Source organism: Lissotriton helveticus, chromosome 3_1 (genome assembly GCF_964261635.1).
Source record: "Lissotriton helveticus chromosome 3_1, aLisHel1.1, whole genome shotgun sequence".
Lineage (NCBI taxonomy): Eukaryota > Metazoa > Chordata > Amphibia > Caudata > Salamandridae > Lissotriton > Lissotriton helveticus.
In genome coordinates, this window is record NC_136061.1 from 956,461,020 (window position 1) to 956,473,480 (window position 12,461).

General features: G+C 46.4%; 1 protein-coding gene across 4 annotated transcripts in view; it reads right to left on the reverse strand.

Moving 5' to 3' along the window:
• Positions 1 to 220: 220 nt before the first annotated feature.
• The window catches only part of MLPH (melanophilin), a 391,857-nt gene continuing 379,616 nt past the window's right edge, over positions 221 to 12,461 (reverse strand). For 3 of the 4 annotated variants that reach the window (XM_078681362.1, XM_078681364.1, XM_078681361.1), the window contains one exon: positions 222 to 548. In XM_078681362.1, coding sequence (XP_078537488.1) covers positions 525 to 548 — 24 coding nt within the window. In that variant the 3' untranslated portion in view covers positions 222 to 524. Of the gene's footprint in view, positions 549 to 12,461 lie in introns of all 4 variants that reach the window. The other variant, XM_078681363.1, reaches the window with a different exon arrangement.

The window sequence follows — 12,461 nt, forward strand, 5'->3', positions numbered from 1 at the left end:
GCCAAATGAATGACTTCTTCATCTGCAAGGCTTGGGTGTATCTCATATGGGTCAGTCAGTATATATTTATGCTGGGCTCAGTCAGCAATCTTTAAGGACAACTCCTCAGGGTAGGTCTTCAAGATGAAATTCAAAAATGATCATTCAAAGTGACGACTCAAAGCAATCATTCAAGACAATTCTTCAACAAGATTCTTCAAGATGATCAGGCAAGCAATGGTACAAGAGGATAAGATTGGTTCTCTGGGGACACAGCAGGATAGCAGTGGGTGAAAGGGGCCCCGATAGGAAATGTAAAGCCAACACTGTCCCTTCACTTCTATGATGATATGTGTGAAGACGTGTAACACCAGGTAATGACCATATTGATCAAAGACAAATGGCAGCAATCTCACATTAGTGAAGGATGGAGGAAGGAGATAGAAGGAAATAAAGGCACTTTGTGCTGAGCATTGATGACCAATATGTGGGGGTGTTCATCGGAGTCCATCATCTCATTGGAGCCATCATCATCTTCTTGGAATTTATCGATGTGTGAGAACAGGTTTCTATAAGACATCGAACCATAAGGTTAATTATTCAATAATTATGCATTGTTTTCTTCACTCTACCACTCAAAAATAGTTAATCAAGGCTTTGTACCATAAGAAAATCCCAATAAGAAAGGCTCCAAATTAATTAAATCTCAGTTTGCTGACACGGTAAGTAAACTGATTATATAGTTAATATTTCTATTCCTTTTTTAGCAGGGATTGGATAGATGACTATGAAGCAATTCCATTTTAAAGAAATGGTTCTGAAGACACAGTTGAGTGGAATAATTTGACACAGATTGCACATTCAGACAGACCAAAAAACAGACTTCTGGCAATATATCTAACTCATGACTAAATAACTGTAATAACATCAGACCTGATTAGGGGTGTGTTCCCAGCAAAAGCTATAATCATGTGCCTATTTTACAACCTGCAATATTTTACAATGTTTTGAGGAAGATACAAGGTTGAAAAGGGTGTGTTGAGGCGAACTTTGATGTAAAGTCAGGATAGCTCAATACTTTAAGGAAAATGTATACACTCCTTGCACGTTCATGCAGGCGTATGGCTGCATAACACTATTTACTAATGCAGGTTTACTCTAATGATGTGGACCCTTGTGGAAAGGATGCCCTAACATTGTTGATTAGTGAATTGTGGTTGAGTGGAGGGTAGATGTCTTATGAAAAGATGTAGCATAGCTGTATACTTGTGATAGGAGAGGTAGCAGTGTTCCAAGGGGGCAAAGTGTGCTCTAGCTGAAAAAAGCCTGATCCAGTGGGGGAATTGTGGTCTAGTAGAGAAAGTATGACTTTTGAGATTTGCGTTCTAGTAAAGTGAAATGTAATGGGGGTGTAACTCCGCTGACAAGGTGTGATCTACTGGGAGAATAAGACAGGCAGTGTTGGGAATCAAACCTGCTGGAAGTCTATGACAATATTTTATTTTAAGAAATTGTCCCTATATCTTTACATGGACTGCTAAACAAAAGTGTTGTTTACAAGGTGCTGAGATGTACTTTTCAGAAGCTCCACAGATATAAGAAAGCTCAGACCTGGTCATTCTGAAAGTATAATGTCAGGTTTATGAATTTTGCACATTTTCAGGCCCATTGCAATCTGTAACTCAGATTTATCTTTAACTGCATATCCCTTATGCCCATTCTATGCTTTTTAGGGCTTGGCCTTAATAGTGTTCAGTGCCTTTCTGTGCAAACGTATTGTAATGGTGTATGGATCCAGTATAAAGTGAGTATCTGATGCAGTTGTTATCTTGGGAAAAGTGTCATTACTAGATGGGAAGTATATCTCTACCAGCATTGTGGCACACTGATAATTTGCTGCTGAATGCCACTCCTCACAGTCACCTACAAGGTGCCGGATCTAAGCAGAGGTGGCACCAGTACTGTAAAGTGAGTCAGGGCTTTGATTGGGTCAGCTTTTTTAGGGTACCAACCAGACAAAGACTGCTTTTGGCTTTGAATACAGTGCCCTACACTCAATCACAGTATTATTAACAATGCTGGTCCTAAAAATGGCGTGTCACCGACTGGCTACGTCTGCATAGTGATAGGCCACATTGCAGGCCCAACACTAACATTACACTATGGGACAGATTTTTTTTAAGTCATGCTTTGCAGCACAGCACCTAAAGAGACTGTGCTGCGTTGTGTGACAGGGGAGTAGGAGAGCGCCATGTCTTCAGAGATATTGCTCCCCCCCCTCCATAGCGCCGTGCAGATTTCAGCTGCCGTGTGCTAGGCACACACCTTAGCGCCATTGCGCTAGGGTGTGTGTGTGAGTCTAGCATAGGTTTTGTACAGCAAAAGTATCGTTCCTGTACAAAATACCATACCTAGACAAGTTTTAAGCATTACCCACTTTTTTGTGTGCTGCACAGTGCAGCACGCATTCAAAGTCGGGAAATAAGGAGAAATGAATTATTTGTCCAGTTAGCACCTCCTGTGAAGTGGCTGTAAAGTTTGGCGCTAAGCCCTACCTACAATTGTTTGTAGATAGGGTTTTGCATAAAAAGGCATGGGTGGCTGCATGGGAAGGCCCATGTACAACCCATGTAACACCCTTGTGGCGCTAAGTAAAGCAAAGCAATGCTTCACACCGCTTTGCACTAATTTTAGGGTACTTTCGAGTAAATTCCACCCAAAACATTTTTTGCTGGTTAGCATCACTTTTGTGATGTCAACCCGTCGCAAAATGTTTGACAATCTACCCCTGTGTATGTTAATCCTGGGCCTGTCATACTGGAGTCAGAGTAGGTGTCAAATAGCGTCAACAAGAAGGTTCAGCAGCATAGCAAAAGCCAGACTGGGAGCTCCATGAAATGCAGGAGATTGGTAAGTAATGTTCTCTTTTGCTCCGAAGGCCTGTGTGTGTGTACACTGCTCATACAAAACATGCATGTGTGCTTTTCTGCATGCATATGTGTGTTCGAAGATAAAGTGTGAGTGTGCCTGATGTGGTGTCCCACTTGTTTGACAGTGTCCCTCCCAGGTAGCTAACTGGCCCTACACCTTCGTTCACTAGTGAGATCTAATGGTCCTACATAACATAACATGCGTATTTGTAAAGCGCATGTTCACTCCCAACAGGGTATCTTGTCGCTGAATAACAGATGTTGATTGCTACCCAACTCAATGGTACTCATTTTATCGACTTCAGAAAGGATGAGAGGCTGAGTGGACCTGCCGGGATTTGAACCTGTGACCGTGAAGTCAAACACAGACCCCGCAGTGGATGCATTAGACCACTAAGCCACCAGACCCGGCTAAAAGCAAGGAGAGATCATTTCTCATCAACCTTGCTAAAATGATGGCCGTCCTTGGCACATAATGGAAATCTGTGGCATAACGGTACCTACCCAAGATATCATACCGGCCACATCATATGGCTCATTATTGCAAGTTGCAGACACTCTTGACATGATGGGCGGATCCACGGAAAAATACTTTCAGTTTGTGGCATATGTGGTATGATGGTGTCCAACATAAGCATGCTACAGCCAATCCTTAGCAAATTGTTTTCATACTTTGCATTATGGACTCTTCTTGGCATAATGTTGGTCCTAGAATATTGGATATCATTTTTGACTTGTTATGGGGGTTGTGGCACGAGGGTACCTGCCCTTGGCATGAGGATGGCCAAACCTTTATTATTACAGACATTCTTGGCATTATGAATCTCCTCAGAACCACACTGTGGTGCTAGCATAATGGTGATCATTCTTAAATCTATAGAGCATAAAAGGCCAAACATTTTGCATTTGCAAATGACTTGATTAATTATGTCACTGATGGTTTCTTGCTTCCTCACCCACCACACATGGGCAACGATGGTTTCATGCATTTAAGGAAAGGCACAGAATCAGCTGCTCCCAGCTTTGTGTTCACTCCCATGTAGCATGTCCAAGTGCTGGATCTGGTGGGTCAGTTGACAAGTGCGTTCACGCCAAGTGTCGGACTTTGACCTAATGGTCACATATGAAACCAAGTGTGTCCAAACAGTCTTTTATCCTTTTGGAGTCAATAAAATAAGTACCATAGATTTGGTCAACAAGAAACATCTGTTAATCAGTGCCAAGTGGAAGCAAGCAGTGAAAGCCTGCTTTACAGATACATGTTATTTTCAGTAGCGGCTCCTCGAGGGAGTGCTGCGGGCAGTGAAGCGTGTGCAATTTAATTCGTTGTATTTATTTATTTCTTTACTTACCTCAGTTTGGCCGTATGCCGTAGTTTACTACCCCTCCACCCTGCCCCTTCCCATCCCACAGCACTCCCTCGAGGAGCTGCTACTGGTTATTTTACCTTTGCTGACAGGCTTAGTCTAAGCAGCAGAGACTTACAGCTCCAGAGCCCCATTCAGAGAGTTGTGCAGGGCTGTGGGAGTAGGCACCGTGGACTGTAGCCACAACCCACCAGGAGCATAATGCTGACTTTCCTCTGATGCCATGGATAGCAGAAGAGCCTGTGATAGTGCCAAGGCAGACACCACAATGAGGAGGTGTGGTGAGGTAAAAGGTGCTGCAGAAAACATAGAGCAGTGAATATTTTGGAATAATAAAAGTGCTGTAGGCCACAATCTCCCACTGTAGGCTGCCACTCACTTCCACTATTGGTGGGACCCACTTCTACCAGTAGTGTTGCTGTTGGGGTTGGAGTAGGAAGGGCAGACATAGGCTCTGTACCTCATATAGTCTTAGTCATGACAGGTTGCCTGAGAATACACCTAGGTCTGAGCCATATATTCACAGGGGCTGACAGTTTAGTATCATGGTTGGAGAGCCATGGACTAGCTGATCAGTACTTAAACAGGCAGCAGGTAGGAGTGGGAAGCAAGATTTTTCGTTCACCTATGGGCGTCTGTCATACAGCCAAACAAGAACTTACAGGCAGAGTGACACAGTGGCAATGACAACATATGCCTCGTGCTATGCAGCGTCTATTCCTGGTCCTGTATGTAGCCACAATAGGACTTAACTTTTACCACCCTGAGCGATGGCCGAGTGACATCAAAAGAGTCTTGTGCTGCGCATCAGCAACCATGAGTTCAAATTAACCACTGGCAGAAATCTAACTAGGAAATGTCCATGGGGCTGCAGCCTCCAGGTACTGTTCTTGCTCTCCCACTCTTTCCTGGTATGCACCACACAACCATGAAATGTTCGGCTCCTTGTTTTAGTCATTCGTTTTTTATACCATTCTGGAATGGTTGAGTTATTCATTTGAGTGTTTCTCTCGGTGTCATCCTATGCTCTTAGCTCTTTACCAATCACTACCACCGTTTCTAAATGGAAATGATAATTACCAAGATTGGTCCTGACATCTGATTGGGCGACCCCAGAGGTGACGCGATTCATCCCAGTGCGAGCTACCGTGAGAGTAGACTTCCACAGACCTTTATAGCGGTGCCACAGCAATCAACGTTTATCAAGTGGAGGGGAATGATGGACGATCATCGAAAGATGAGAGCAGGTTTTGTTAACCGAGGTGCAGGATAATTGGTGGGCACTATTGCTCAAACTCCTGGTTCTGATGATGACGACGATGGCCATTGTCCAATAAAGTCCTGTTGCTCTGTTTGCCCTACTAAATGAGTAAACCCTACTTTTTCCTTATTTTGTCTTTATGATTTTGTGGTTTTCAACCACTGAGTTTAGGCTGCGCCCTTCTGGGCAGTGGTGTTTCTATAACACAGCACTTCAATCGCTGTTCTTCCATCCTAGGTTCTTTTCAACATGTCCAAGCCACATTAGATGTCAGTGCGAGTGACATATACCTCTTGGAACACTTTAAAGCTCACAAATTACCCATGTTTGTTATAAGGTAGTACATGCATCATGGTTAGAAAAGAAGGAACTAAAATAGAGTTCACTTGAAGCCAAAAGAACAAGTTACTTACCTTCGGTAACGCTTTTTCTGGTGGATACAGTATCTGCCTGTGGATTCCTCACCTTGTGAATATCCCCCTGCGTCAGCAACGTTCGGAAAATTCTTTTGTAGCACGCCAGCGTGGACGACGTCATAGGAGCACGGCATCGCGCGTGACTCCGACTGACGTCACTGACTCCTTATTAGGCCTACGTCGGCGTGATGACATCAGTTCCGCCCTTTTTTCCGTGCCTTCGAGGCACCCGGACGGACCAATGACAGTAGATATAAACATATACAGTGTACACAGTACATAATATCCAAAATTACACACATAGGGGTCGATTAGGATGGCGGACGGACTTGCGTCCGTCCGCCACCCCAGAGGTGGAGGGACCGTCCGCAGGGGCAGCGGCGGTCCCTCCGTGCAAATTAGGATGTGACCGCCACCCTGGCGGTCACATCCTGTATGTTTTAACATTGCGGCGGGTGCTGCTTGAAGCAGCACCCGCCGCAATGTTAAAACTGCATGTGTTACATTTACATGCACAAAGCGGCAGGCACCGCGTGGTGCCTGCCGCTTTGTGCATGTAAATGTTGGGGGGTACCATAGGTACCCCCCATGTGCACCCCCCACCCCCCGACACCCTGGGGGCCCGCAACGGGCCCCCAAAAGCCAAAGTCCACATGCTTTTCCACGGCGGAAAAGCCGCCGCGGAAAAGCATGTGTTTGTGCAATTCCTAATTTGGCTGACGGTGTCTTGCAGACACCGTCACCAAATAGCCCTCCTCACACCGCGGATCAGCGGCGGACGGACCTGCCGTCCGCCGCTGGTCCAACCGCACTCCCACCGCCATCCTGATCTGGCGGTGGGTCTTCTATGTCACTGCGGCGGATAATCCGCATACTCAGGGCCGGCGGTGGCTTCTGCCGGCCTGGAGTATGCGGATTATCCGCAATGATAATGAGGCCCTTAGTGTGTAGACAATGCATGAAAAACACAATATATATACAAATATATATATATATATATATATATATATATATATATATATATATATATATATATATATATATATATATATATATATATATATAAACATACATATAAATGCATTTAAATATTTTCATAAACTCAGGTATAGAAGAGTGGACAACGGGGAGGCGGGTGGCCATGTGAGGAATCCACAGGCAGATACTGTATCCACCAGAAAAAGCGTTACCGAAGGTAAGTAACTTGTTCTTCTGATGGATACATCTGCCAGTGGATTCCTCACCTTGTGAATGGAGTCCCACAGAGGTCCCCACTCCCGGAGGAGGGTGTCCACTCTCCTATTCCAGAAAATCCTGGAGGACAGAATGCGCAAAGTGGCCGTCCCTCCTCACTTCGGAATCCAAGGAGCAATGCTTCGCGAAAGTGTGGAGGGAAGCCCAAGTCGCAGGTATACAAATGTCCTCTACAGGTACACCCCTAGACAAAGCAGATGTAGAAGACTTTGCTCTAGTGGAGTGAGCTCTTATACCCTCTGGAGGCTCCTTACCCGCCAGGGAGTAGCAGATCTTGATGCAAAGTATAATCCATCTTGAGAGTGTGCGCTTGTGCACAGCTCTTCCTTTTCTGCAGCCAGCAAATCCAACAAAGAGCTGGTCATCCACTCGATAGTCTCTTGTCCTATCAAGATAAAAGCTCACCACCCTCTTAAGGTCCAGGCGGTGAAGTCTCTCCTCCTCCTTGGAAGGATGAGGGGGAGGATAGAAGGTAGGTAGGGTAATGGACTGTCCTAGATGGAAGGGAGTTACCACCTTAGGCAGAAAACCAGCCCTGGTCCTAATAACCATTCATTCAGCATGAATGGTCAAGAATGGGGGCTTTCATCTAAGAGCTTGAAGCTCACTTACCCTCCTTGCCGAGGTAATTGCAACCAGGAAGACCGTCTTAAAAGATAAAAGTCTCATGGGACACTTGTGCAAAGGTTCGAAAGGAGAACCCATCAGAAAAGTAAGCACAAGATTCAAGTCCCATTGAGGCACAATAAAGGGAGAAGGAGGAAATTTATTTGTAAGACCCTTCAGAAACCTTAGAACCACAGGAGATTTAAATAAGGACGGCTGATCTGGCAGGCAGATAAAAGCCGACAAGGCTGAAAGATAACCTTTGACCGTAGCCACAACAAACCCTTGCTGAGCCAAAGTAAGTGCAAACTGAAGAATATCAGACAACCGAGCCCTCAAAGGATCAACGGACTTCTCCCCACACCAAGTAACAAATTTAGACCATCTATAAGAATAGATAGATTTGGTGGAATCACGCCTGGCCAATAGAATGACATCCACCATGTCATGTGGGAGAGAAAAGGAATTCAGGTTGTCCCGTTCAATCTCCAGGCATGAAGGTGTAAGGTCTGGAGGTGGGGGTGTAGAACCTGCCGCTCCATCTGAGAGAGGAGATCTGCCCTGAGAGGGAGACGGAGCGGCAGGCACGAGGAGAGGTGGAGAAGATCTGTATACCACACCCTTCTTGGCCAATCCGGGGCGATCACAATAACTTGGGCCCGGTCTTGGCGAATCTTCCTCAGAACCTGAGGAATCAAGGGTATGGGAGGAAACGCGTAAAGGAGTTGTGAGTCCCAACTCAACTGAAACGCGTCCCCCTATGCTCCCTGCATCGGAAACTGGAGACTTCAGAATGACAGGCAGTGAGCATTCTCGTGAGTGGTGAACAGGTCCACCCGAGGAGTTCCCCACGTCCGAAAGACGTGACGAACCACCTCTGGATGAAGCCTCCACTCGTGGTCGGCTGAGAACTGCCGACTGAGACTGACTGCACGCACGTTCAGAACTCCAGATGATTTGCCATCAGACAAATCTGATGATCCTGAACCCAAGACCAGAGACGCAGAGCCTCTCTGCAGAGACACTGCGACCCTACTCCTCCCTGCTTGTTGACATACCACATCGCGGTGGTGTTGTCCATCAGGACCTGAACCGACCGACCGCGAAGGGAGGGGAGGAAGGCTTTGAGCACCCCACCCTAGAGTGGATGCATCCGTTATCACCGTGGCCACAGATGGAGGTAGTTGGAAGGGCTTTCCTTGAGACAGATTGCCCTCTATGCTCCACCAAGACAGATCTGCTGCAGTTTCTCTGGAGATCCTGATCGACTCCCTGAGATCTCCGTTGTGTTGATACCACTGCCTGCAGAGGCACCACTGGAGTGCCCTCATGTGCCAGCGTACATGGTTGACCAGCAGAATGCAGGAAGCCACCAGACCGAGCAGACGAAAGACCTTCAAGACTGGAACGACCGCTCCATTGTGAAATAAGGAATCATTTCCTGTATGTCGCGAATCCGTTGTGGAGGAGGGAATGCCCGATATACAGTTGTATCCTGTACCGCACCAATGAACAGGTTGCGCTGGGAGGGCACCAGGTGAGATTTGGGTACATTTTTCGAAAAACCCAACCTGTACAACAACTGAGTTGTGACTTGCAGATGATGGAGCACTTTCGCTGGAGATTCCGCCTTGATTAGCCAATCGTCCAGATAAGGGAATACTGGAATCCCTGACCTTCTGAGATGTGCCGCCACCACAGCCATCACCTTGGTAAAGACTCGAGGCGCAGTAGTAAGACCAAACGGAAGGACCACAAACTGGTAATGCTGCGATCCCTCCGTAAAATGGAGATACTTCCTGTGCAACTTCAGGATTGGGATATGAAAATATGCATCCTGCAAGTCGATCGACACCAACCAGTCTTCTTCCAGCAGCGCTTGAAGAACCTGCGCAAGGGTGAGCATCTTGAACTTCTCTTGCTTCAGGTAAAGGTTCAAGATCCTGAGATCCAGGATTGGACGAAGTCTGCTATCCTTCTTGGGGATCAGGAAATACCGGGAGTAGCATCCCTGACCCCTTTCTTGCTCCGGAACCACCTCTATCGCACCCTATCTCAACAATGCCAGGACTTCCGCCTGCAGAAGTAGCAGGTGGTCCTCCGAGCAAAAACCTTGGCAAGGAGGGTAATTCAGAGGGAATTCCCAAAAGGGAAGTGCATACCCATTCTCCACGAGATTGAGAACCCAAAGGTCCGACGTGACCAATTCCCAATCCCATAGAAAATAGGTAAGCCGACCCCCTACAGGACCCGCATGCTCCAGAATCGCGGATCTAGGGCTGCTTTACTGTAGTAGGAGGGGGTGGGTAGTGGAAGTGGATGAGGAGGACGAGACCTGATGTCCTCGAGGACGACCTTTGTTTTCCCCTGTAAGATTTATACAACGGATTTTGTTGCTGCTGCTGTTGCTGTGATTGCTTGTAGGGACGAAAAGAAGATCTTCCAAAGTTTAGTTTAGTTTAGTTTAAAGGAGTTTGTAGAGCGCATGGTAACACCTCCCGGCGTGTCCCCGCGCTATAGAGAAAGAAAGCAGCAGCAGAGGAAAAAAAGAAAGAGCCAGTTCACACAGCAAAGAGGCAAGTTTTCAGCTTCTTCCTAAATACGATTTCATTACTCTCCAACCTGATATCTAGAGGCAGGAGGTTCCATTGCCTGGCAGCTAAGGTGCGGAATGATCTGCCACCCATTTTAGCTTTTTTGGGGCAGGTAGTTTTAAGTAGACCCATTCCTTTGGATCTAAGAGATCTGTTGGGTTCGTACACAGACACCAAATCAGACATATATGCCGGCGCTCTGTGATGAATTATTTTATGGCACCAGAGCATTGCTTTAAAAACAATCCTCTTACTGATTGGTAACCAGTGGAGGGCTGCTAGAGAGGGACATGAGGGAGCACGGCGGGGAAGCCTTAGCACCAGGCGAGCTGCCGAGTTTTGTAGAACCTGTAGTTTGTTTATGTTTTTCACTGAAGTCCCCATGAGTAGTACATTACCGTAATCAATGCGGGACGTTATTAGTGCCTGCGTCATGGTGCGCCTGGAGTTAGTGGGTAACAGGTCGAGGGTGCGGTTGAGGGTTTTCATCACCCCAAAACATTTGCCAACAGTCCTCTTTACGTGGCTGTCAAAGGACAGTTTATTGTCCACCCATACACCTAAGTTCTTCGCCTCTTGTGCAGGCGTGGGCAGGGGACCCAGACAGCTGGGCCACCACTCTTTCGTCCATTTGACCTCATTTCCTCCCATAATGAGGACCTCTGTTTTTGTCCCATTTAATTTCAAACAGTGTTCATTCATCCACATAGCTAGTTTGGACATGCAGGCGTTGAAGTTATCAGCTTCCTTAGAAGGGGCATGGGTCAGGGATATGAGAAGTTGCGTGTCGTCGGCGTAAGAGACAAGCTCTACGCCGAACGATTGCACCACTTCTGCCAGAGGGGCCATGTAGAGATTGAACAGGGTAGGACTCAGGGCAGAGCCCTGAGGAACCCCCTGTTCCAGCATCACCCTGTCGGAGAGGAAAGTCCCTCTTTGAACCTGGAAGGTCCTGTTAATCAGGAAAGATTTCAGCCAACCCAGTGCCTTGTTGGTGACGCCCGCTTTATTTAGACACTGTAGCAAGATGGAGTGTGCTACAGTGTCAAAAGCGGCACTGAGATCAAGCATGATGAGGGCCATTGTCTTTCCCTTATCTGCTCCTTCACGTAAGGTTTCAGTGGCCCTCAGGAGAGCTGTCTCCGTAGAGAAGCCAGTTCTGAAACCCGACTGAGATTTATGGAAAACATTATGGTTCTCAAGGTGTTCCATAAGTTGACTGTTAGCGATTTTCTCTGCTAACTTGGCCACGTAAGGTAGCAGGGATATGGGTCGTAGGTTGTCCATTATGTCCAAGCTGATGTTTGATTTTTTCTTAATGGGTAATACTATTGCCTGTTTCCACTCCTCCGGAAGGCAGGAGGTAGTAAAGGAAGCATGTAATAAGTGCCTGAAATGAGGCTCTAGTACAGGAAAGGCTTCGGCTAAAATTTTCGGGGGTGCTGGATCCCTAGGGGATCCTGATTTAATTTTTTTGCACATTTTGGATAGGATTTCATAGGAAGGGACTGTAAAAGAGTTTAAACATACAGGTGTATTTACAAGTTTGTCATTTTCGATAAAATCCGTGGCCGGATCTGTCTGGTTAGAGAAACTAGAATAGATTTTATGTATTTTGCCTGCAAAATATTGTGCAATATTGTTGCACACTTCCACCGAGTCATTGTGCGCGGGGGAGGTCACGTCCACTATGGATATCTCTTTATATATCAAAAACAGTTCCTTGGAGGAATTGCCTGCTTCCATAATGCGGGTGTGATAATGCTCTGCTTTGGCCAAACGAACTGATTTATAATATTCTCTCTGTGTTGTTTTATATTGTGTTTTAATATCAGCACAGAGATTCTGGCGCCAAGCTCTCTCGAGTTTCTTACAAGCCGTTTTCATGGCTTGCAGTTCTTGGCTGAACCAAGGAGCAGTTTTCTTAGGTCTCCTGGCATTGGACAGGGTACGACTTGGGGCTGTGATGTCCAGGGCCTTGGTGACGATGTTGTTTAAATTGTCATTAGCTGCCTCACAGTCGACCCCTTTGGGAGGGCCTTCGTCATGTACAA